At 41.7% G+C, this 22,488-nt stretch overlaps 1 protein-coding gene across 1 annotated transcript in view; it reads right to left on the reverse strand.

Moving 5' to 3' along the window:
- Positions 1 to 22,488, reverse strand: part of Lats1 (large tumor suppressor kinase 1) — a 35,058-nt gene that overhangs the window by 8,508 nt on the left and 4,062 nt on the right. Inside the window, exons 2-5 of the mRNA XM_032895004.1 lie at positions 14,454 to 14,927; positions 10,270 to 10,417; positions 4,726 to 6,239; positions 1,906 to 2,488 (exon numbers count right to left, since the gene is read on the reverse strand). Coding sequence (XP_032750895.1) covers positions 1,906 to 2,488; positions 4,726 to 6,239; positions 10,270 to 10,417; positions 14,454 to 14,801 — 2,593 coding nt within the window. The 5' untranslated portion in view covers positions 14,802 to 14,927. The remainder of the gene's footprint in view (positions 1 to 1,905; positions 2,489 to 4,725; positions 6,240 to 10,269; positions 10,418 to 14,453; positions 14,928 to 22,488) is intronic.

A 22,488-nucleotide genomic window follows, 5' to 3' on the forward strand; every position in this document is an offset into this window, starting at 1 on the left:
GGGAGAGCCTGAAGCAGGAGAACAGTAAGATCTGATGGGTGGCTGAGGAAAGGAGACCCCACGGTGTGGAGGCTGCAGCTGCTCTGTGGAGGGCAGACCTCAGGGAAAACAGGTGGAGCAGCCAGCACTCCAGGAGGTGCGGCTGAAGGCAGAGCAGAGCTGCAGAGGGGCTCGGCCATCAGTGCAGGGGCCAGTGCCACACTCTTCCAGAACAGAGAAGGATGGGACTGAGCAGACAGCTGTGGTAGTTCTTTAAGTTTTAACAGCTCTATAAAATCAATATGGAAACAGGAAAAGACCATCTCTAGAGAGACACAAATCTGAAATTAACCTAATTGTAATAATCTCCTGGGAAATTTCATTAAAATATAATTCTCATTTTCCAGAGACATTCTTCAATCAAAAGTCTGGAACAAAGCCTAGGATTTATACACTTGAGGAGAATTGGAGGTAATAAAGTTAAATGTGGAAGACAGTTAATTATATCCATTCAATGTGCTGGGTATGGAAGAACATACCTATAATCTCTGAGCTTGGAACATTGAGGCAGAAAAGTAAACATTGAGGCAGAACATTGAGTTTAACAGTGAGTCCAAGACTAGCCTGTGCTGCATAGTGAAACCCTCTCTCAATCAGATACATGAAAAAGAAAGCGGTCGATCTGCCTGTGTTCACAGAAGGCTAACTTGGAGGATGCTATAAGTATTAAGTTAAAATTTATGTAAAGCACCTAGGATACAGTAAGTATTCAACAAGTGTTAGAGCAACTTACACTTCCATTAGCGCTTGAAAGGTTCTTGGTGAGGCCGTGTGGTAGAGATAACATGGGCCCTGTAATCAGACAAACCTAAGTTCAAAGCCTAGCCCTTACACTTAACTTTGTCTGACCTTGGACGAGTTACTTCACCTAAGTCTCACATCTTCATTCTGCTTCAGTGTCATATGACTAAACAGAATCATGTGTATGTATGTGTTGGGTTAAACAGGTTATATGACAGTTAAACAGGTTATATGCTCTAAATAGCACTGAAAACACACACTTTCATAGAGAAACCTCAAAAACAAAACAAGTAAACAAAAAAAGAAACAAAAATACATAGTGATTATAAATAGTTTCAAAAATAGAAAAAAAGAAGTAATATATTGGTGAGAAATATAATATATAAAGCTAAACAACATGGTGTCCAGGCCTAGTTGCACAGGCCTATGATCCCAATTACTACAAACCTGAGGCTGAAGGAACCCAAGCTGAAGCTTATACTGGGTATAAGTTCAACTGCAGTCTGGGCAACCTATGGAGATATTGTTTCAGAATAAGAAATACACATGGTAGGGCTGTAGATCGGGAGCAGAATGCTTGTCTAGCAGGCAGGGGCTGGGAAACAGCAGCAGCAAAATAAGAAAAGTAAAGAATGGGGTACAACGTTCTAAATAATGGATGTCTCCGGGGAGACTTTATTCAAAAATTATTTTAAAAACTGGCACATTTCAAAAGTTACAAAATTTTGTATTAGTTACTTAAAATTTTTTTTAAATTTATTTATTTTCTGTATACGAGTACATTGTAGCTGTCTTCAGACATACCAGATATCATTACAGATGGTTGTGAGCCACCATGTGGTTGCTGGGAGTTGAACTCAGGACCTCTGGAAGAGCATTCGGCGCTCTTAACTGCTGAGCCACCTCTCCAGCCCCTTAAAATTTTTAAATAATATTTAGAAATAAACTTTATGTACTCTTTAACTTTATAAATGTACATGCTTAAGAGATTCATCCAGATTTACTAAGAAAGTAAGAACCAGTCTGTATGTCTACTGGTCTCATCAGCGTTGAAGCCATTGTAAGTTGTGCTGCATAAACGGACTACACTATGGTGAGTTCAATGGAACTTACAAGCTCACTTACCACTCTGGTAGTACTTGGAGTCATGTGTCCATCTGAAGCCAGTGCACAAGCCAAAGTCAGTCAATTTAATATGTCCATCTCGGTCAATCAAAATGTTATCAGGTTTAATATCTCTATGAATAAAACCCATTTTATGAACACTTTCAACTGCACAGGTAAGTTCTGCTATGTAGAATCGTGCCAGGTTTTCGGGAAAGATGCCCATTCTAATTAACAGGCTCATCATATCACCCCCAGGAATGTAGTCCATCACAAAGTACAAGTTGTCCTTGTCCTGGAATGAGTAGTACAAGCGGACCACCCACTCGTTGTCAGCTTCTGCTAGGATATCTCGCTCAGCTTTCACATGAGCCACCTGATTTCGGAGCAGAACGTCTTTCTTTCGCAGAGTTTTTGTTGCATACAAAGCTTTCGTATCGACTTTTCTTGCTAGACAGACTTCACCAAATGCTCCTATTCCTAATGTCTTTATCTTTACAAACATAGACTTGTCCATTTTAGCCCTTTTAAGACGAATATAGTTAGACTCTTTCTGGCAAAGCATCTTTCTCATTTGATCCTGGGCATCTTGAGATAATCCAACCTAGGTAAATAAACTAGAGGTTAAATAAGGAATTGTATTAAATAGTAAGACATGGCTTAAAAAATAATTCAGGCATATTTTTAAAAGTTAAATGCATAATTTTTAATAAAGCATGTTAGAATTCTAGAATGTATTTCAGAGAAAAATTAATGATCAAAGTCAAGCTTAAGAGAGTAAACAATACACAAAGTGAGTATATATGCAAATTCAGCTGTGGGGAGCAAAAAGAGGACATCAACAGTCAGGCTTCTATTCCTCTCTAAAGCACTCAAGGAATAGCTTCGAATGCACAATAAAACCAGTGTCTGTGAACACACATTCTCAGTTCTCTTCATGCACATCCCCAGACCACAGGGTTAGATGCCTTCACTAAATCTTTTTTTGTAGAATGGCTAGGCCTCAAATATTTTCCCCTTGATTTTCTTTCACAGAAAGAATTCTTTCACTCTAGGTTCAATCATTCTTTAAAACAGGAAGGAAGGAGGGAAGGTGGGAGGGAAGGAAGGAAGGGTGGCCTCAGCTGGTAAAGGTGCCTCTGGCCAAGTCTGATTCTCTCCGTTAATCCCTAGGACCCACATGGTGGACAGAAGCAACCAACTCCTTCATGTTGTCCTCTGAACTCTACATGTTCTCCGAGCTAAAAAAATAAATAAAAGTCATGGTAATCTTCTTTTTCTTTCTTAGGATATCAGCATAAAGGTGAGACCCAGTCCACCTCTAACAAAGTACAAAAGGGATAACGTGCTTATCCTTTAGATATTCTGAAGTAGTTTTTAAAGTTCTTGTGAATAAGGGCACTATCACAATGGATGAACACAAAGGTCAGTTGTAAGCAGTGGACTTAGATGGCCTGTAGGGGTTCTTAGCTCAGGAAGAATTTACTAACGTTGAAAAGGACAAGAGTTAGAAAAGTAGAGTCTAATTTTAGAAATGCAAGACTAATTTCAATACAGCAACCTCATGCTTCTGTTAGGATGTGCATTTGCATGCAAACTTTTTTCAGAGTGGTAGCATGCCAGACTTAGTACAGAACTCTTTCTCTTAAAATCTTACTTGCCTACACAGTAATGGAGGCTACAGAAGTCAGCAAAGCTTCCAACACCATGAAAGTTTAAGTCAGCTATTAGTGAAAGTGAAGAGGAAAAAGGAAAAATAAACTAAGAAAAATAGACAGACTTAAGTAAGAAATTCTAAGAACAATATGAATAAGAGAATTTGGGGTATTTCTCATTTAACATAATTATTTATAGTAAGAAAACAGTGTACTGAACTATAAAGTGAGATTTGAGAAGAAGCATAATCTTCTCACACTTTGAGCAGTAGATGTCAAACAAGGGAGGAGTCAAAGCCTGGCATTCTGAGCATAAGACAACACCATGATGGCGATAGTTGGAGCACAGCGAGCCCGTCTCCTCGACACACCCAGCATTTCAGCACATTTTCCTCAAACATTAGAAGAGGAAAGTAACGGTAAAGCAATGGTTTTGACATTTCTTTTTACTTCTGTTTTTAGTTTTTTTCTTTGTGTGTGTGTGTGTGGGGGGGCAGTATGTGCTTTGCTGTGTAGATGTGGGAACTAACAATGCAGACTGCTGGCCTCCGCCTCCTGAGTGCTGAGATTAAACGTGGGAGCCACCATGCCTGGTGATTTTAACACTTTCTAACAACGTGTATGTAAGGAATAAACACCAGATTCTCAACGAAATGACAATGCTTTCTATATGTATCAAGAGGTAACTCAGATATTTCTATCTGACTTGTGTATGTTGTAAAATAATGTATAAAATCTAGAACCTGTTGGATATTGGTAGCATATGCCTTTAATCCCAGCATTTGGGAGGCAGAGGCAGGTAAATCTATGTGAGTTAAAGTCCGGACTGATCTATAGAGTGAGTTCCAGGACAGCCAAGGGTACAAAGTAAAGCCCTGTCTTGGGGGAAAAAAAACAAAGTAAAAATTAAACCTCGTTTCAATTTCCATATTTCATATACTTTATATATATATATATATATATATATGTGTGTGTGTGTGTGTGTGTGTGTGTGTGTATATATATATATAATTTAAAAGTTATATAAGAAATGCTGAATAATCACTGAAAATGCTATCATCAAAATTCTCCCAGTTTACTCACATTATTGACAATACACTACATTTACTACAAGAGCACTGGAGCCTAGGATTTTAAAATACCAAGGCACGAGATGATCAAGTGTGAGAATATTTTAAAGTTTTACCCGCATCATTTCATTCTCTAGCTGCTTCTTGCGATGCAGACGCTGCTGATGAGACTTCAGGACGTTCTCTACGTGTTGCTCCATGAAGAATTTAAAGGCCTGCGGGGAGTAACTCTGAATGCGAGACTCTCTCCGCTCTTCGTCTTTCTTGTTTTTCCGAACAGTGATAGGTGAAGTTGTAATCTGTTTCTTCTCTTTATCCCCAGAGTCAACACTGTCCAAACTCTTTTCACTATCCTCTTCCTTGGGTGAGCTAGGCTGATCGTCTTTGCAGGGTTTACTTGATGACTCATATGGAGGAACAGATGGGGTTTGGTGTAGCAGATGTTTTGGATAAGGTGGTGGTGGACCCTGATAGCTTGGAGCTTCCGCCACAGGTGGGATGACTGGCACGTTTGAAGCTGTACCCTCAGAAAAAGGGCTAGGCTGAACTGTCTGAACTGGCTGTGGCATCCAAGAAGGATGGGTTGGGGCTAAGGCAGTCTGCAGCTCTGGTTTCAGAACGCGCATGCTTTTCACGGGCTGCTGAATAGGAGCTGGTGTGATGGCAGTAACTGTCGTGGCAGAAGGCTGAGAATTAGCAGAGTGACTTGCTCTACTTCCTAGTGGGTTATTAAAAGAATTTGACCTCACTGGTATGTTAGGCTGCCACGTAGGAATTTCATGCCCACTGCTTGGAGATGACTGCACAGGGGCAGAAGACGACTGGGGCCAAGTTGTTTGCAGTCCAGGGACATTGATATTATACAGCTCCATGTTATGACTGTTCCTGTTCGGCACCATCAACGTTGGAGGAACACTTCCATTGGAGTATGATGGTGGAGCAGCAGGACCGCCTGCTTGTAAAGCAGAAGGGCTTTGTCCATTAGCTGGGGTCAGAGGATATGGTGGTGGTGGTTGCCGATTCACAGCACCAGTGGGGACAACATTTTGGTGCATGATAAAATCAGTCTGACCACCACCATTCTGAACTCCAGGTCTCCCTGGTGTAAAGTTAAATTTGCTAGTACTTTGCATGATGATTGGTTGCCTGCCAACTGGAACAGAACTGATGCCTCTCTGTCCCTGGTTAGGGGGATTCATGGGGGAAGTGTTAAGAGGTGGTGGAGGGTAGCCCTCCTGCCACGCCCCAGGTGGAACAGGAGAGATTCGGGAGATTACATATTCCATGTTCCCAGAGTAGCGCTTTGTCTGAGAGTTAGGCTCCCACGAGGGGGGAGGGGGAGTTGTGCCTCGTGGAGGTGGGGTCTGCCCTCGTGGAGGTGGTGGAGGAGTAACACTCCTAACTTGAGGTGGTGGTGGTGGGTTCACTCTCTGTCCATTGCTTGAGTGAGCTTGAGCAAATGCCGTAATGCCGGATCCAGACAGAGGTCTTCCTACATCCGCCTGTGAGTTGGGACTTTCAGATCGATAAACCACATTTTCTCCTAGAGATGGACCGTGTCTCTGAGGAACTAAAGACTCTTTAGAACCTTTCCAGCTTTGTTTTCGGCTAATTGAATGTTGCACATTTCCTATGATTATAAAAGAGAGAATAGTCATTTTTTAACCTCTCCTTTAAAAATAATTTATCTCAGAATTCCGATACTAATGATACTCAAGTTTAAAAACTGTAGAAAGGGGTTAAGTCAAGAGATAAACATTACAACATGTAGACTGTATAAACAGTGTATTCTTGGACTGGAGAAATGGCTCAAGGTTAGGAGTGCCTGCTGCTCTTATAGAGGACCTATGTACAGTTCCCACCACCAACATGGCAGCTCACAATGGTAACTTCGGCTCCTGGGGATCCAACACCCTCTTGAGCTTCACAGGCACTAGGTACTTACTTGTCATATAGCCTGGGCCGGCTCCAAAGTCTGGGTGCTCCTGCTATAGACTATCATGCTCTGGGAAAACAAGGGTATACCAATCCTGCCCAGATTAAGAGAGCAGATTTTAAGTATTCCCATCAAACCCTCCCCCAACGGGTGGGACAGTTCATATGGTAGTTAGCTTGATTTAGCCCTTGTCCCCAAAAGTTATGAAATAAAATTTCAGCAAGTGGTTTTATTTTAAAACATGTTTATTATATCTTATTAATTTTGTGTTATGTGTATAGATATACATGTGGCACAGTGTGCATCTGTAGGTCAGGAAACAACTTGAGGGAACTGGCTCTCTCCTTCCATTATGTAGGTCACAGGGATTAATCTCAGTTCCTTAGGCTTCACAGCAAGCTCCTTTACCCACTAAGCTGTCTTACTAGCCCTTATTTTAATTTTTGTTGTTGTTGGTGGTGAGGAGAGACAGGGAGGAATAGTGTTTGAGATATCCAGGATGATCTGGAATTTATAATTACATACCAAGTTACCAAGTTTGAGGCTAGTCAAGGCTACATCATCATCATCATCATCATCATCATCATCATCATCACCATCACCACCACAACCACCACCATCAATATTATTAGCGTTTTTTCTGTGTAGCCCCAGCTGTTCTGGAACTCAGTCTGTAGACCAGGCTGCCCTTGAACTCAGAGATCTGTCTACCTCCCATGTGCTGCGATTAAAGGTGTGCACCTCCACTACTTGGAATTATGTGTATGTGTCTGTATAGGTGCCTCTGGAGATCAGACACATCAAATCTTCTAGAACTGGAGTTATAAGCTAACAGACTGGGGTGCTACGACTCAAACTTAGGGCCTCTTCAAAAGCAGTACATATTCCTTTTTGGTTTTTGCTTTTGTTTTTATTTTAATCTTGGCATGGTTAGTTTGAATGAAAAAGATGAACGAGCCCCACAGGCCATTGGAAGTGGTAAGTGGTATTATTTGAAAGCATTAGGACCTATGGCCTAATTGGAGGAAGTGTTTCCCTGGGGGTGGGCTTTGAGGTTTCAGAGATCTAGCCATGCCCAGCGGGTCACTCTGCCTTCCCGCTGTCTGCTGATGCAGATGTAGAACTCTTGGCTCCGTCTGCAGCATCACATCAGCCTGTGTGCCACAAGCTTCCCACCAAGATGACAATGGACTAAACCTCTGAAACCGTGAGGCAGCTCCAATGAAATGCTGTCCTTATAGGACCTGCCATGGTCATGGTGTCTCTTCACAGCAGTAAACCCTATCTAATACACTTCTTTTTTCATTCCCCACATCCCCCATCCCAAGGTACGCATTCTTAACCCTTAAGCCTAGAGATCTTGTCTCAAAACAACAACAAAAATTTTAAGGGAGAAATTTAGATTTGTTTTTTTTTTTTTTTCAAAACAAAATAAAGGACCCTCAATTGGGGTTGTTTTTGCTTCCCATTCCTTTAAAAAAGGTAGCTCTTCTGAAGTATTTCCTACCTAGGGGACACATTTAGACTTTCTCACATGATAAACCCCTTCCTCTCAAATACTAAGGCCTGAGCCCAGGGCCTCACATTTTCAGTTTTGCATTCGGAGACAGGGTCCTTCCTACAAGATGGCCTCGAGTGCTTGGATTACAGACGTGAGCCCATGCTCTGATCTACCCTCACATGGATTATCATGATATAATTTTAACGTCTAGATGGATCGACATCCACTGTCTTCCTCAGCTTTATGAACCCTGTACTTTATAAAGCTATGAAGCTGAGCTGTTGATGCATACCTTTTACCTAAGTGCATGAGAAGCAGAGGCAGGGGGACCTCAAATTCAAGGCCAAACTAGTCTACACAGAGTTCCAAGACAGCCAGAGCTGCATAGTGAGACCCTGTGTCTCTATAATTCATGATGAACTAGAAACTGAAGAAACCCGAGATCTTCCCCCACCGACAGTGTGATTTGAACTATTCTCTTTAATGTCTTCAGTCTGTCCTAAGAAAAACATCTCTGAAGAGTTGTCACACTTTTGCTTCTCATCAGTTCCAGCTATAATTATGGTCCAATGAATGGATAGCAATGAATCATTCAAGTGTTATGTGCCAAATTGTACCTACTCCAAAATCATTCAGTATTCTGAAGTCCTAATGCTGCTACCTGTCCCTGACATGAGTAACACATGAATAAATTTTGCTTGTAAGGTTAAACGATATTGCATTGTGTTGAACTAAAGGGAAAAAAGTATTCTCTTGTAAGTCAATGGCAGAGAGAAACATGACTGAAAACAGCTAAGTACAACATATACTTACTGGTATGTGCAAGACCTCAAATTCAATTTCCAATACCAAAAACCAAACTACAAACCCCACAAAAAATACTAGACAGGGGAAATGGCTTAGTTGGCAGAGTGCTTGTAACAGCACCCATTTAAAAGCTGGGTGATGCACAGGAACCTATAAACTGAGCACTGGGGAGATGGAAATAAAAGAAAGATGCATGGGGATTGCTGCCCAGTCAGTCAAGTGAAATTTGTGAACTCAAAGTTTAGTAAGAGACATTGTCACGAAATACAGGGTAAAGAGCAACTTAGGAAGATACCTGACTGTCACCTCTGGCCTCCAAACACATGTGCAACTACACATTACCACAAATACATACATGTGTCTAAACGCACGCACACACCAAGACAAAGCCATTGGACAAATTCTCGACAGTGTTCAAAGCAATGTGAACATAAAATGAGATAGAGCAGGACATGATGGTGCACATCTTTAATCCCAGCACTTGAAGGCTGAGATACATGAATTTCTAAAGTTTGAGGCCAGTCTACTCTAAATAGTAAGTTCCAGGACAGCCAAGTCTTCAAAGTAGATAGATAGGTAGATAAGCAGGCAGGCAGGCAGGCAGGCAGGCAGACAGACAGATGGACGGAGGTGAAGAGCTCTTGGAGCTGCTTCTAGAAATTTGGCAAGAATTTGACATTTGGCTAGGACAAGGAAGTAGGCTCAAGATGAATACAGCTGAGAAATATGTTCTTTGTTAAGACCCTGAGTACAGCAATCATGGGACCTTTGTTTATGCTTTGTTTGTTCCTAAACTACTCTGTTCTACTCTGTTTATGCCTTAGGAATGGCCATATTCTTTGTATGTACCTAGAATGATATAAAAGTAGACTGGAGAAAAATAAACACACTTCGGCTTTAGATCTGTTTGGAATCATGTTATAATGTTGTCTAATTGACTTTTTCTTTTCAATCCACTTCCTCCCTCAAGACCCTGTTGACTGACTGAGCTGGTTTGGTCAAACAGACAGATTAATGGTACCACCCTTTTCTGAACAGCATTATCTATGAAGAACCTCAAGTTCTTTGAAATTTACTGTTAGGAAGTTCAAAGCCTTAAATGTACAGGTTTAAAAACAAGTGGAGGTACTTGGGGATTCAGCACAGTGATAAATCATTTGCCCAGCATGCCCAAGGACCCAGGTTCAGTTCCTAGTACTGGACAGGAAAAAAAAATGAAGCAAGGACATCCCCTGAAATGGTACAGTAGTTAAATAAAGCATGCAGTGAGTCTCAATGGATTTGACAGGTTCAGGTGTTTTATGCTATACCAAAAAGAGAGAGAGAGAGAGAGAGAGAGAGAGAGAGAGAGAGAGAGAGAGAGAAGAGAGAGAGAGAGTGAGAGAGTGTCAAGGAAAAAAATGATTGATGGGTCACCTGGTTTCATGGTGGCATTGATAGGTCTGGCAGCTACTGCAGCCATCTGCTCTCGACGAGGATCCTGATAACTCATTTTACTAATGAATTCAACAGCTGCTTCTATGCTTCTGTTATTGGTTTTCTGAAGAGCTTGAATAACCATATCCTGATAAAAAATATTTACAAAAAGAAATATAGTTTAAGTATAATTAGCAAAAGGAAAGAACAAAAGTAGTAAGCACATAAATTCCTAGATAAGACAGTGCCCTAAACCTCACTCTCAATCTTTCAATCTCTCTCTCTCTCTCTCTCTCTCTCTCTCTCTGTGTGTGTGTGTGTGTGCGTGCGTGTGTGTGTGTGTGTGTGTGTGTGCGTGCGTGTGTGTGTGTGTGTGTGTGTGCGTGTGTGTGTGTGTGTGTGTGTGTGAAGGTCAGAGGACAACTTGCAATTCTCTCCATTCATTAATAAAGGGTCCTAAGGATCAAGCTCAGGTCTGCAGGCACCTTATCTATTGAACCAAGTAGCCAGTCCCCAAACGCTATTATTAGTGTCTTCTTTGCAATTACTAAAAATAGTCCCATAAATCTCAAATACTAAAGAGACAAAACAAACCTTCAAATCTTAGAAGAGTTTCTCTAACTTATGCAGCACACCTGCTGCTACATACTTCCAGTATTAACTTTTTGGGAGTTAGAACAACAATGTAGTTTTATTTTTCATTCTTGTATAAAATGATAATCATTTATTTTATTTTACTTTTTTGTTGTTTTCTTTCTTTGAATTATTTTATTTACGTATGAGTATGCTTTCTTTGAATTATTTTATTTATGTATGAGTATGCTTTCTTGGAATTATTTTATTTATGTATGAGTATGCTGTTGCTATCTTCAGACACATGGAGTTGCTGGGAATTGAACTCAGGACCTCTGCAAGAGCAATCAGTGCTCTTAACCACTGAGCAATCTCTCCGGCCCAACAAAAACTTTAAAAATCTAAAATGACTTTTTTTGGTATCATTAAGGCATTTAATTAAGTACCTTTGCCAGTATGTCTAACAGTAAAGGAATTCTTAACTAGTTTCTTCTTTTAAGAGGTTCATGGGGGTGAAAGCTTCTCTCTAGGATTTTAGCCTATGGTTTGGGTGACAATTACCCTGGCTTTCTTATTTTGCGTTTGTGTTAGGATCTGCAGTAGCACACAGTGGCCTTACATGAGCTGTAAAATTCAGGATGATCTCCACTATCCTGCTGCACCACCCAAGAGCTGTGCTCGAAAGGCAGATGACATCACACAGCCACTTTTACTACACTGAAGTGCCTCCATTTTCACGTTTGTAGAAAATAGACTTTAGTGACTACATATTTATGTCCTCCAAAAGGCTCAATAGCATTTAACATTTACGCCTGTGAGGAAATTAATCTCGAAATATTTGATCTTTTAATTCAACAGTTACCAAAAACATTCTCAGAAAAAAAGAAAAGAAAGATTGGGATCAATGGCACAAACCTATAATCCCATTACTGGGAGCTGAGGCAGGTAAGTGGTGAATCTGAGGTGAAGCTGGACTAGACAGAGTTCCAGACTAACCTGAGCTATACAGCGAGGCCCTGTTACAAAAACAAAACAAACACCAACCAACCAAACAAACAAACCAGCAAAATACCAAGGAACAACTGTGTTGCCTGGCTTTATGTCAACTTGACATAAAACTAGAGTCACTCGGAAAGAGGGGGAACCTCAACTGAAAAATGTCCCCAGCAGACTGGCTGGTGGGCTGCAGGCTTCTACAGCATTTTGTTGACTGGTGGTTGGTGGTGAGAGGGCCTAGCTCACTCTCTGTGGTGCCCCTCTGGGCAGGCAGTACTGAGTGCTCTAAGGAACAGGCTGAGAAAGCGATGAGGAGCAGGTCAGGAAGCAGCATCCGCCACAGCTTCTGCTCCACTTCCTGTCTCCAGTTCCTGCTCTGAGTGATGGCTGTCTTGACTTTCTGAGTGATGGACTTAGAAATTTTTTTTTTTTTTCTTTTTTTTTTTCGGAGCTGGGGACCGAACCCAGGGCCTTGCGCTTCCTAGGCAAGCGCTCTACCGCTGAGCTAAATCCCCAGCCCGACTTAGAAATTTTAAGGTGAAATAAGCCCCTTTCTCCCAAGTTGCTTTTCAGTCATGATGTTTTATCATAGTAAAAGAAACTATAACTAAAACAGAATTGGCACCAGGTTACTGGGATATTGCTGGGACAAGATCTGACCATGTTTTAGGGAGGACTATGGAAAGACTGGAATTCTGGGTAAGAAAACCATGAAGAAGAGCTCATCAGACCTTATGAACTGCTGTGGGAACCTGGAAGATAATGCTGGGGCTAAAACCCAACCAACCAACCAACCAACCAACCAACCAACCAACCAGCTGTGACTAAGAGATCAGTATCACTGAAGTAAAATATTCTGGGAAGTGCTTCCTTGGGGTAAGTACACAGAAGCTGTGGTCCAGAGGGAGCCAAGGATTTACCTTGTGCTAAGAGCCAAACTAGGCAAAGTGTAAGTTTCCCAGGTAGTCTTAGTTTTGAAGGCATGAAGGCAAGGTGGGGAGTAGCTGATACGTTGTGCTGTGAGAGGCCAGGAAAGGTCAGTAGTGAATGTGTAGCCTCGGCTGAAGTAGAAGCCCCAGGAATTTGAAGAGGTCATAGAGAGAAGCTGAGGCCTGACACCAAGTAGCAGAGTGAGAGTTCCTGTAAAGCGCCTAGAACATGTGGCCCAGTTACTGTGAGACGCCAGGTTAATCCTATGCCTGCCAAGGGCAATAGCTGCTGTGGAGCAGAGCCACTCTGAACCTAGGGGACATGCCACACGCAGAATTGACTGCCAGGCCAGAGAACCATGAGTGGGATCCCACACATTAAGTACCAAACCTTTTTTTTATGCTGAGCTTTAGTTTTGTTTTGATCTGGCTGTAACTCTGCCCTGGACCTTCCATTTTGAAATTAAACAGTACATAAGTCATTTATTTTACAAGAGCCTACAGTTATCCTAGGATTTAAAGTCCTCCTAACTTGAGTGTCCCCAGAGCTAGCATGAGCCATGATGTCTGGCTGTGACTTCTGATTATTTACCATTAGTTACACTTTACATAGTTAATTTGAAAAACTAATTTATGTATATGAGCATTTGCCTGAGTGTATGCATCTGCACCATTTGCTTGAGGAGACCAGAAGAGGGTAAGGAATCCCCTGGAACTGGAGTTATATAGATAGTTGTAAGCCTCCATGAAGGCGCTAGGAATTGAACTTGGGTCCTCTAGAAGTGCAGTTATTGCTCTTAACCTGTGAACTCTGGTCTGTACACAGCTGATTTTTATCTAAAATGATTTCTGCCATCTAATATACTCACAAAATACGTTGTTGTGAGAGACAAATTTTATTAATAATTAAACAAAATGTGATTAACTATGTTATGAAAAGGTTTCATTCACAAGGAGCTCTGGAATGGACAGTAAAGACTTGGTTTTCTTAACCTGAACTAAAATGCAATAGTTTGGGGGAATTTAAAACTGGATCTGCATGATATAAATATACTTCTTCGTTACTGTAACTCTCTCCCTGTGATGAATCTAGACTTCATAGCCTGGGTGCTGTCACTTCTCCAGCAACAGCTGAGTGTCCATATTTCAGCCTGTGACCAAGCCTGTCTTCACTCACAGCCTTCTTCAACTGCATCTCCATTCTGGTTTTATGACCTCACCAACAGAAACTCCAGGAATTGGGCTAGTTCAGAAGAAACTGAAGGGGCTGGAGAGATGGCTCAGTGGTTAAGAGCCCCGACTGCTCTTCCAGAGGTCCTGAGGTCAATTACCAGCAACCACATGGTGGCTCACAACCATCTGTAAAGAGATCTGATGCCCTCTTCTGGTGTATCTGAAGACAGCTACGGCGTACTTATATATAATAAATGAATAAATCTTAAAAAAACAAAACTATTTTAAAAAAAAGAAGAAACTGAAGAAATAACAATCATTGTGTTATACTAATCAGTAAGATTATTAATATAGTATCCTTTGTTAATGGAACACACAAATTTAAATGTACAGTTAAGTCCTCTCAAAAGAAACTTCCTTATGAATTCTCCTGGAAGTTGTTTGCCTCACAGGATAAGAAAAACCATTTGTGGGTTTTTTGTTTCTTTTTATTTTTGTTTTAAAAGTTCTTACCTCATCAAAGCCAGCAGCCTGCAAATCCTGAAACATCTGTGGATTAACTTCTGAAGGGATCCGGGAAGAACTCGTCTCGTTTGCGAAAGGTAGTAGAGAGTTTCGAATTTCTTGCAAGGCTTTATGATGTGTGCCAAATTTGGGCGGATTTCTCACCTGCCTGGGATCTTCGGTCGACATCTTGTTCAGGTTATGTTCGGCCTTTGCGGCATCAGATGGCTTTGATAAATTCCTAAGGGATTCTCGGATCTCCTGCAGCATTTGTCGGCTGCTGCCAGAGTAGTTGCTGGCAGGAAAGGTCTTAGGCCTCATCTGTCTGTACCCTTCTGGCTTTTCACCCCTCTTCATGAAAGCATCTATATGTGGCCCCTGCAAAGCACTTCTTCAGGAGCTCACCGGCAGACTCAGCCTCCTTCTGGGCCAATGTGAAAGGGGAAGTCCCCAGGAATGTCCTGTACACTGGAAGTAACTAACCTAGGAAAGCAAATACACAGACAACGCTAGAGTGATTAATGAAGCAGTTCCTTTGTTGTATTAGGGGAAACCCACACTGCTATGGGAGTTGATAGCTTCCAGTGGAAGCTCAGACTTCATGACGAAGTACTGTAGGATCAAGTTAAGTTACTACACCTATCTGTGCCTATTTCCTAGCTTCTAAAGTGGATTTACATTATTTCTAACTAGCAGCATAAATAAATAAGCAAACCTTCAGACTGTTTTAGAAAGTAAAGCACACACAAACATAAAGATTACTAAGTGAACCTTAAGCAACTCCCTCCTCCAATCTTAAATCCTGGAAATTAGACTTCTATTTAAGATTTACTTAGAAGGGTATTAGTGCTTTTAAAAGGGTTATACATTAGTTTTTCAGAAGATTCAAAAACCTATGTTTGGGTTTACTCCCCAAACTACAGGATGTGAGTAAGAATATCTATAACCTGGGGTTAAAACACAGGCTCAGGCTTGCAGTAAATGCCTTTCCTCGAAGAGCCATCTCACTGCCTTCCCGGTTGTTTTAATAAATACGTTGCAGCAGAGGTTGCATTCATCCAGTACCTCCTGTCTTCCTGAGTAACTCCAACAAAAGCCTTCTGAACAGGTGCCACATGTCGAAGTTTTGAACTAAGGCAGTTAAAAGTTTGAGTGCATCTTGCTTCAAGGATATTAACAGGATTCATTTGAAATAGTGGGATTGTAACATGGAGGGAGGGAGGGAGGGAGGGAGGGAGGGAGGGAGGGAGGGAAGGAGGGTCCATCTCTAAATCACTACACTGAGTTCCTACTGACTCCCATTAGACGTGTGAGCAAGACAGAAACCTGTTGGATTAAACCATCAATATTTTCTTATTCTTATTTCTAAAAAGCAATATTGTTATAGCTTTGAATATAACATGCCCCAAGGACTTTAGAAAGTGCATCCTAAATGAAGAATGGCGGTCACTGGAGGAACATCCTTAGAGGGTTATTTTTGTTCCAGATCCCTTTTTGTCCTCCTTTCTGGCTGTCATGTGAGATGTGTTGCCATTCATTCCCAACTAAAACCTCCAAAACTATGAACCATCATAGTTCTCCTCCCCTAACTTATCCAAAGTAATTTGTCACAGTGACCAAGAGTCTAAGAGGGGCAGTCAGATGTCTCAGCAGGTAAAGATTCTTGCTGCCAAGACTGAATGCCTGGATTTGGTCCTTAGGATCCACTGTGCAATAAGACAATAATTCCCCAAAGTTGTCCTCTAACTTCACATGTGCCATGGCATGTACAAATGCATACACACGCACACACACGTAAGTAAATGAAATAAAAACATTTTAAACTCTACTTATAATCACTTCTGGGCCTTTTTGCTAACACCAAATGTCCTATCTGTTCCTATTAGCTCCTCTGAGAACAATATATTAGATAGATATTTGGAGTCAAAATATGGCCTGGCACTTGTCTTATTCACTCCCACAGCACCGTGACATTGTGGTACCTCCATGGGGTCACCCCTTCAGTGGACTAAAAACAGTAGGGGCTCACTTTGTAGCTAAAAACACTCTTGAGGTCTTACTTTCTATGTTGGAAGAGCATCTCTGCTTTGTAAGTAACTAAGTGTGTTTACAGTGAACTGGTTTTCCACCTGGGCTGTAAAGCACACATAAAAGCTTACTTATATAAAAATATTCTTACATTAAAAAAAAAATCTAACAGAAAATTAGTATCAAAGAAGAGGGGGTTATTGCTCTGATTGACCATATGGTTCAGGAGCCTTGGGTATTGGTTTATAGGAAGAATTTAGAAAACTTTAAGGATGTGGGCTAGAGAGGCTCTAGAGTGATGTGAACAGAGCCCAAGGAGCAACTCTTGTCCAAAGGCAAAACCAGAACAGTAGGAGAAACACAGGTAGGCAAGGCTATGCTCATGAGATTTCAGACTGGAATAGGAACTCTACTGAGAACTGAACTAAAGGCCATTGTGGTGCATTCTGGCCAAGAATGTGTCCTGAGAAATTTCCATTAGGCAGAATGTAAAGGTGATAGATTAGTCAGTTTAAAGGAGAAAGTTTCACTGGAGTTCACTGTGGCTTGGTTATTGCTGGCTTCCTTGGCCAGACTTAGTATGAGAAAAAATTAAAAAAAAAAAAAAAAGTGGCCAGACAAGGAAAATAGTTTTAGACAATAGTGGCATGGTTGTGCGTTGGCATTATAAACAGTGAGCTGGGCAGTGGTGGTGCACGCCTTTAACCCCAGCACTTGGGAGGCAGAAGCAGGCAGATCTCTTGAGTTTAAGGCCAGTTTGGTCTACAGAGCAGGTTTCAGGAGAGCCAGGGGTACACAGAGAAACTTGCCTTGGAGGGGAAAAAAGAAAAGAAAAGAAACCATAAGGCTGGAAAGATGGCTCAGTGGATAAGAGCACTGACCACGATTCAGAGGATCAGGGCTCAGTTCCCAGCATCCACTTGGCAGCTCGTACCACCTGTAACTCCAGTTCCAGAGGATCCCTTACCCACTTGTGGCCTCTGCCAGTAGCAGGGTTGCAAGTGGTACACAGACATACACACAGGTGAAACACTCATACACATGGTTTGTTTTTTTTTTTTGGTTCTTTTTTTGGAGCTGGGGACCGAACAGGGCCTTGCGCTTCCTAGGCAAGCGCTCTACCACTAAGCTAAATCCCCAACCCCCACATGGTTTGTTTTTAAAAAGAGAAACGGAAATCACTGCTTTGGATCAGGATAGTGAGGAAGATGCTTTGAAGGCATCTCAGATATTGCCAGACTCCTCCCAGGGAAGGCTGAACATATAAAAGAGTAAGCACGTCTGATTTCCATCAAGAAGACAGCACTTCTGGGGTGGCCTGCTTTCAGAGAGCTGCTTACAAAGTTACTTTTCCAGAACTCATTTTACTATGTTCACTCACTCAGGTACTCACAGGCCAAAGTGGTGTAGCTATGTACAGATGGCCCAGCTAGGAGTTGAGCTTGTAGAGAACTTTGCAGTATTCAAAATTCAAGTTATAGGATTTTAAAAAGGAAAGCGCAGAATACTAGGTAATGTGTAACTATGCTAAAGTTCTTGCAAGCAGCCTCGGAAAGAACAGTGCAAGAAATCGTTGTGGTAGAAGTCTAAAATACAATGGGAATTCCAGAATGTTGGAGTATGGAACATAGGTCAAGGAAGGTCGCAATCAGTGAATGAAGCCAGCCCAAGAAATAGACCACGTCCAAAGAGAAAGCCATGGTGAGAGGAAATGTAGGCCCATGGGAGCGCAACATTGTTATCAAGTACCCAAATGCCAGGGCTTACTTAATATTTGCCCTGCAAGTTTGGGGTCTTTCTTTGCTTCCATTCCTCTTTTGAAATAGGTTTATTCTGTGTCACTGTGCATTAGAAATAAGTAATTAGCTTTTTTAAAGGGCTCACAATTATGAATTTGTCTTGAGTCTTGGGAGAGACTGTAGTGAGAATTTTGGATTTATTGGAATTGTGTTTTAATCCCAGGTGTGGGGATGTGGGGCTGCTTAGGACCATCTGAAACCAGGTGACTATGACTTGCCTCTTGCTCTAGCCGAGGTGTGGTGCTGCCAGCTATGGATAGTTTCTGCAATTGTGTACCGTTTGGAACTCTGGAACTTTTCAGAGGTTATAAGGGTAAAACCAGGAATGGGTGGGGAGATAATGGATGGCAAAAAGACCGTAGGAGACCTTTAGGCTTTTTGGTTTGTTATCCCAATCCTCACTCCCGAAACAGGGTTTCTCTGTGTAGCTCTGGTCATTTTGGAACTTGCTCTGTAGACCAGGCTGGCTCAAACTCAGAGATCAACCTGCCTCTGGCTCCTGAGTGCTGGGATTAAAGGTCTGTGCCACCACCTCCTGATGAGATTTAGGTTTTAAAAAAAAAAAAAAAACAAGGTTAGAATTTTAGACACAATAGACATACTTGGGAAAAAAGTCTGCCAGCATTTTGAAATGAACACGAACCTCTGGGGCTGGTGTGGGGAATGCCTCCAAACACTTGTTCTTCAAAGCCCATGTGCACAGCTGGGGACCCTTTGTAGGAGGTCCCAGAAACTCAAGGCAGTAGACGCTAGTTGGAAGGTGTCAGTCACCTGGTTTTGTCCTTGGGGCTGTATCCTGTCCCAAGCCCCTCTCTGTCTCCACCTCTTCTTAGCTGTCATGATGTTGGATGTCTTGCCATGCCCTTATCAAGATGGACTAAGACCTGGGAAAGTGTAAGCCACGATGTATCTTTTTTTAAAAGGTTTATTTATTTTATGAGTACACTGTAGCTATCTTCATGCACACCAGAAGAGGGCATCTGATCCCATTACAGAAGGTTGTGAGCCACCATGTGGTTGCTGGGAATTGAACTCAGGACCTGTGGAAGAGCAGTCAGTGCTCATAACCACTGAGCCATCTCTCCAGCCCCACAATGTATCTTAATGCTCTGTTTAGCTGAGGTCTGTTATCAGCAATGGAAGTGTCTCATTAGTATCAATAATAATGTGAAAACAAAGATTGCCTAAATAAGATCAAGCAGAGACTACTGAAAACTTGCCATTGGGTTGGAAAGATGGCTCAGCGGCTAAGAGGTCCTGAGTTCAATTCCCAGCAACCACATGGTGGCTCACAACCATCTGCAATGGGGATCCGATGCCCTCTTCTGGTGTGTCTGTAGATGACTATAGTGTACTCGTATAAGTAACAAATACATAAATCTTTTTTTAAAAACATTGGAAAACTTGCCACAATAGGAGTCAGCCAATATAGCTGTACAGAGATAAACGGGCAAGCAGGAATGAAAAAATCATGAGGAAAAGAAAGGAGTTGGAAAGAAGGCTAAATGGTTAACAGGACTTTCTGCTCTTTCAGGGGACCTGAACCTAACACCCACACAGTGGTTCAAAACCATCCCTACTCCAGTACCAGGGAGTCTGAGACCCTTTCTGGGCACTAGGCATATACATATTATGCAAGAAAAAAAAATGCTCAAACACGTAAGATAAATCTCTCTTTAAATACAAGAAGACTCTAGGCAAACTCTTAATTGTAGGTCATTAGCAAGAGGAAGATGCAGGCAGGCTAGCTAGAAGTAGGCACTTCATGTGGTTAGTCTGAGGAGCATACCTGATTTTAAAAACTGGCTCTGAATTAGGAGTAGGCACAAGAATTAAAGAAGCTAAGACATGCATGGTGGCTCTCGGCTATAAGTCCAGCTCTTAGGAAGCTGAGACAGGAGGTCAGATTAAACTTTCAGCTACAGTAGTTAGAATCCTAGTGTTCTATATAATCCTGCCATTGTTGTTTGTATAGTTATTATTTGATTATAAAGTAATGCTGGAGGCTAGGAAAATGGAGAACTGTTTCATAGTGACAAAATATTTCAACAGGCCACGGTTTGGTACCAGGCATTGTAGGGCATACATGTAACCCCACAGCTGGGGGGCTGAAGCAGCATTCCCAGTTCTGGCCCAGCCTGGTCTGCATAACACTGTCAGAAACAAGATATCTGCTGCTTGTTATAGCTAACATGACAACAAAGAACCTTACCTATAGTCCTATGGAAAGATTACAAAGAGACTCTTAGAAGATCATATTGACGGTCCCCAGCTCCGGAAAAAAAAAAAAAAAAAAAAAAAAAAAAAGAAGATCATATTGACTGCTATTGGCTAATTGATAATGTACAGTTAGTCATATCATATTTTGATCTTTCAACCAACAAAAGGCAGTATCTAAGACAGTACTCCTAATGCTAAAAATATCCCTCTCACCATGTATTGGTCTCTGGGGTGATGATGTAAACAAACTGCTGTGCTGACAGCTGTAAAATGGTAACATAATTATGTTCAGTGTGTAGTACTTGACGATGAAGATAAAAGACTATGCTACTGGGTTATATACTTACTATGCTTAGCACTGGAGTAGACTTGGTAGGGATTGAGTGAAGTCCCAAGTGGATATATGTTGTTGACATGGGCACTGCCAAGTGAAGGACCAATGCCTGAGACCTGAAGGCATGGTAACACCTTACCCAGGTGAGGCTCAGAGGGATGGCAAAGCCTTCCTTGGGTCTAAGTACCATGTTGACAGTGTGCACAGAAAAATGTCCATCATACTTCCAGCCCCATCCCAGAAACGTTTATAGTCTTAAGGATGCTCCCCTATAGGCACTGCTCCTAGACTGGCTAAACCCATCTTCTTCTTCAGTTGTATACCATAAACCCAGCTTCCTATCCAACTGTATATGATAAACACCAAGCTTCTGGGGGTATTTCGGCTTCTCTGAGAGCCCAGACCACCAGATGTCAGCTTTTCTGAGACTCAGAGTGCATCCTTTCTATATCCCTCATTGCCCCTCAACACTCTTTACTGGGGTTCCTGGACCCAACTTGTGTAGGATGTGGAACGTGTTAAAAACAAAGTTTACTGTCAAACACTATACCAAGGGCCAGCAAGATGTCTCAGCAGAAAAGGTGCTTGCCACCAAATCTAAAGAGCTGAGTTCACTCCCCAGAAATCCATGATAGAACCAACTCCCACAAGTTTCCCTCTAATCTCCACATTTGCCTGTAGCAAGAGCACACAAATAAATGCAAAATAAGCAAACAAAAGCTCCACTACTATGCCAGGCGATGCCCTCATATAAACTTGTGTTTATAACATCTCCTGAGATCTAGACTCAATTTGAGCTACAAAGAACCTGTCTCAAAAATAAACAAATGGGACGGGGATATCAGCTAGTAGAGTGCTGGCCTAGAATGGATAAAGGCCTAGGTTCTCTCTCTCTAGCACTAGGTGTAATGGTACTCTGGTCTACAATCCTAGTACCTAGCACTTGGGAGGTAGAGACAATAGAATCAGAAATTCAAGGTCACCTTTGGCTATGTAGGAAAACTGAGACCAGATGAAATGAGACCCTGCCTTAAAAAATAAAATGAATAGTTGGTAAAATGCTTGTCTGGCAAGCATGAAGCCCTGGATTTAAATCCCTAGAATCATATAAACCAAGCAGTGCATACCTGTAATCAAAGTCCAAGGACATCCTTGGCTACATAGTAGGTTCAAGATAAGCCCATGCTGGTTGGGGATTTAGCTCAGTGGTAGAGTGCTTGCCTAGCAAGCTCAAGGCCCTGGGTTTGGTCCTCAGCTCCGGAAAAAAAACAAAACAAAACAACAAAATAACCCATGCTATGTAAGGCTATCATATGACTATTCTAATTCTCAGAATAGTGGAAGTCAATGGATGTTCATCAATTAGGCTTTATAGTTTACACACATATAACATGGTCCTGGAATGTAACAAAGTCAGTTAATAAAAATACGCTACAAGCCAGACACAGGAGGGGCAGGTTTGCAACTCCAGCACTAGAAAGCTGAAGGATGTAGGAACATGAGTTGTAGGCCAGCCTGAGTTACACGGTAAGATCATTCCTCAAACAAAAGAAACTACCTCCACCAATCATGCAACAAACATTTCTGTGCACATACTGTTGAGTATTCCTTAAGGTAAATCCTCAGAAGCAGAATTGCTGGGTCAAGAACTTATGGCTGTAGG

This window comes from Rattus rattus, chromosome 2, assembly GCF_011064425.1.
Source record: "Rattus rattus isolate New Zealand chromosome 2, Rrattus_CSIRO_v1, whole genome shotgun sequence".
Classification (NCBI taxonomy): Eukaryota; Metazoa; Chordata; class Mammalia; order Rodentia; family Muridae; genus Rattus; species Rattus rattus.